Below are 1,972 nucleotides of genomic sequence, written 5' to 3'. Positions count from 1 at the left end.
TTTCTTATTCACTTGCCATTTTCCCTTGGGGTCTTCTGTGTCTTTGAGACGTATCTCAACAATATACATTATCCCTCCAGCATTTGTCTTTTTTGTTACACTAATTGGCAACATCATAGCAAACAGGATAACCCTTTTTGTGTTCTCTATCTCCTCCTAGACAAGGGCACTGATCTTGATGAAACTTTGCATAAACATTGCCAACAATTGTACATATTTGTACAGCTGACATTTCAACTAAACGCTGAATGGAGTTTCACTTAGAAATTAATTAATGTATCAGTAACATTAATCAATGTATCACTAATTATGCATTTTATTTGAATTAGAATGGTGTGTCATAATATAATATATCAGCAGTTCTACGCTGACCCTGAAAACAGACCTTCTTTTTTTTTGCATTATCACTAATTATTAGTGATAGAAACCAATGACGTGCACGTTCTCGCTGCTCAGCGGAACCAAAGTCACCAGCGACGGAAGTACTTTACTGATACACTTTCGTCCGTCACTGAAATGTTACCCCCTGCAGCGTCCGTGCAGGTTGGTTGTAAAAAGCCTGAAGTTATGAAGATTAGGACAAAAGTGCCTCGATAGAGACATTCGCCGAGAGACAATTAATAGGTAGGTACAAGGGGTAGTTTCTTTATCCTCATAGGTGTTTAACAGGCGTCGTCCAGGAACACGAAACGACGGCACAGCTGTGTTCTAACGTCAGTGTAGCTAAACGTCCAGGGTAGCCTGACACTGATGAGTGTCAACGTTGCTTAACTAATTTAAAGTTGGAAGAGTTCAGTGTTATTTCACTCAGGTAAACATTACCAGAAAAAGAGTTCTAATCAAAGTTTTGTATTTTGTATTTACTCTTTTTATCTTTCTTTCAAAGTTTGTTTGATAATCTGAAACGTGTGACAAGATGCAAAAATACTTTTTCTCAGCACTGTAAATATTGAATTGATATTTCACAACTCGGGTCAAAACACTGAATTCTGAAACAAAAAAGCATTTGTATAGGTTACAAAGGACCTTTAGAAAGGGCGGATGTATAAAAGTAACCACAATAATTCATAAAAATGACAAAAACTAACAACTATATTATTAGATAAAACTCCTAAGATACAGATCTCTCACATTACAGATTTTAAGATGCCTACAGGCCTGAGCAGCAGCTCTTTTGTGTTCTCATTATTAATAACAGCCTGTATTCTTGTCAGCAGTGTGACTGAGTCAGGACGTTGTATTCACACAGGATGGCTTCACCTCATGACCGCAGCCGGAAAGATGACGAGGATGACCCTGTTGAACAGATGATATCGCGCACTGGCTGCGCTGAGCTTCACTACGCCATCCAGGAATGCATGGCTGAACATCAGGACTGGCGAGCATGTCAAAGCCAAGTTCAGACGTTCAAAGACTGCATGATGAATTTCCAAAAGGCCCGAAAAGAACAGCTGAGGCAGCATCAGCCGCCCTCCACCAAGTCTGCGGCCAGCTGAATACAGAACATCTTGCAAACACATACAGTGCTGTGTTTGGGACTTGACTGACAACCTTAAATTGCAAAGACTGTACCCAATTTAATCATTAGAATTGAAAATAAAGCTCTAGCAGTATCATAAAATCCCTACTTACAGTCTCAAGTGTGTGATTTAGAGCCTGACTGATAATTGGGATTTAATAGGCAACATGAAATATCACTTAACTTCAGTTAGCTTGTGTTTAAGCGTGTATGTATGTAAAGAGATGCCATACTATGTGATTTGTGAATCAAAGTGCTTTTGAAAGTTATCTTTTCAGGTAAAACGCTTTATTTTTGGTCAGTAATGTATTTTCTTTAAATAAAAATGAAAAGATTGTTTTCAGTCTTTTCATAGTTGCATGAAATTACCATGACTCTTGCCACAAATACATTTTTAGCGGAAAATCTGAAACTTTGGGATTTTTCATGACTTCAAGCCAAAGCAATAAAACA

At 38.0% G+C, this 1,972-nt stretch overlaps 1 protein-coding gene across 4 annotated transcripts; it reads left to right on the top strand.

Annotated features, from left to right (window-relative positions):
* The first annotated feature begins 462 nt into the window (after positions 1-462).
* On the top strand, positions 463-1,627 carry coa4 (cytochrome c oxidase assembly factor 4 homolog). Of its 4 annotated transcripts, none has more exons than XM_026182253.1 (2): positions 463-624; positions 1,250-1,627. In XM_026182253.1, the coding sequence occupies exon 2, from the start codon at positions 1,251-1,253 to the stop codon at positions 1,494-1,496; it is 246 nt and encodes an 81-aa protein (XP_026038038.1). In that variant the 5' UTR covers positions 463-624; position 1,250; the 3' UTR covers positions 1,497-1,627. The 4 variants fall into 4 exon arrangements, with proteins under 4 accessions (XP_026038038.1, XP_026038037.1, XP_026038036.1 ...); XM_026182252.1 differs by having other exon boundaries at positions 1,218-1,627; XM_026182251.1 differs by having other exon boundaries at positions 1,215-1,627.
* Positions 1,628-1,972: the final 345 nt, after the last annotated feature.

The sequence above is a fragment of the Astatotilapia calliptera genome, chromosome 10 (assembly GCF_900246225.1).
Source record: "Astatotilapia calliptera chromosome 10, fAstCal1.2, whole genome shotgun sequence".
NCBI lineage: Eukaryota > Metazoa > Chordata > Actinopteri > Cichliformes > Cichlidae > Astatotilapia > Astatotilapia calliptera.
This window is presented reverse-complemented; position numbering and strand designations above follow the sequence as displayed.

Excerpts from the sequence above, each read along its gene's own strand:
- coa4 (XM_026182253.1), top strand. The coding sequence starts at position 1,251 with ATGGCTTCACCTCATGACCGCAGCCGGAAAGATGACGAGGATGACCCT.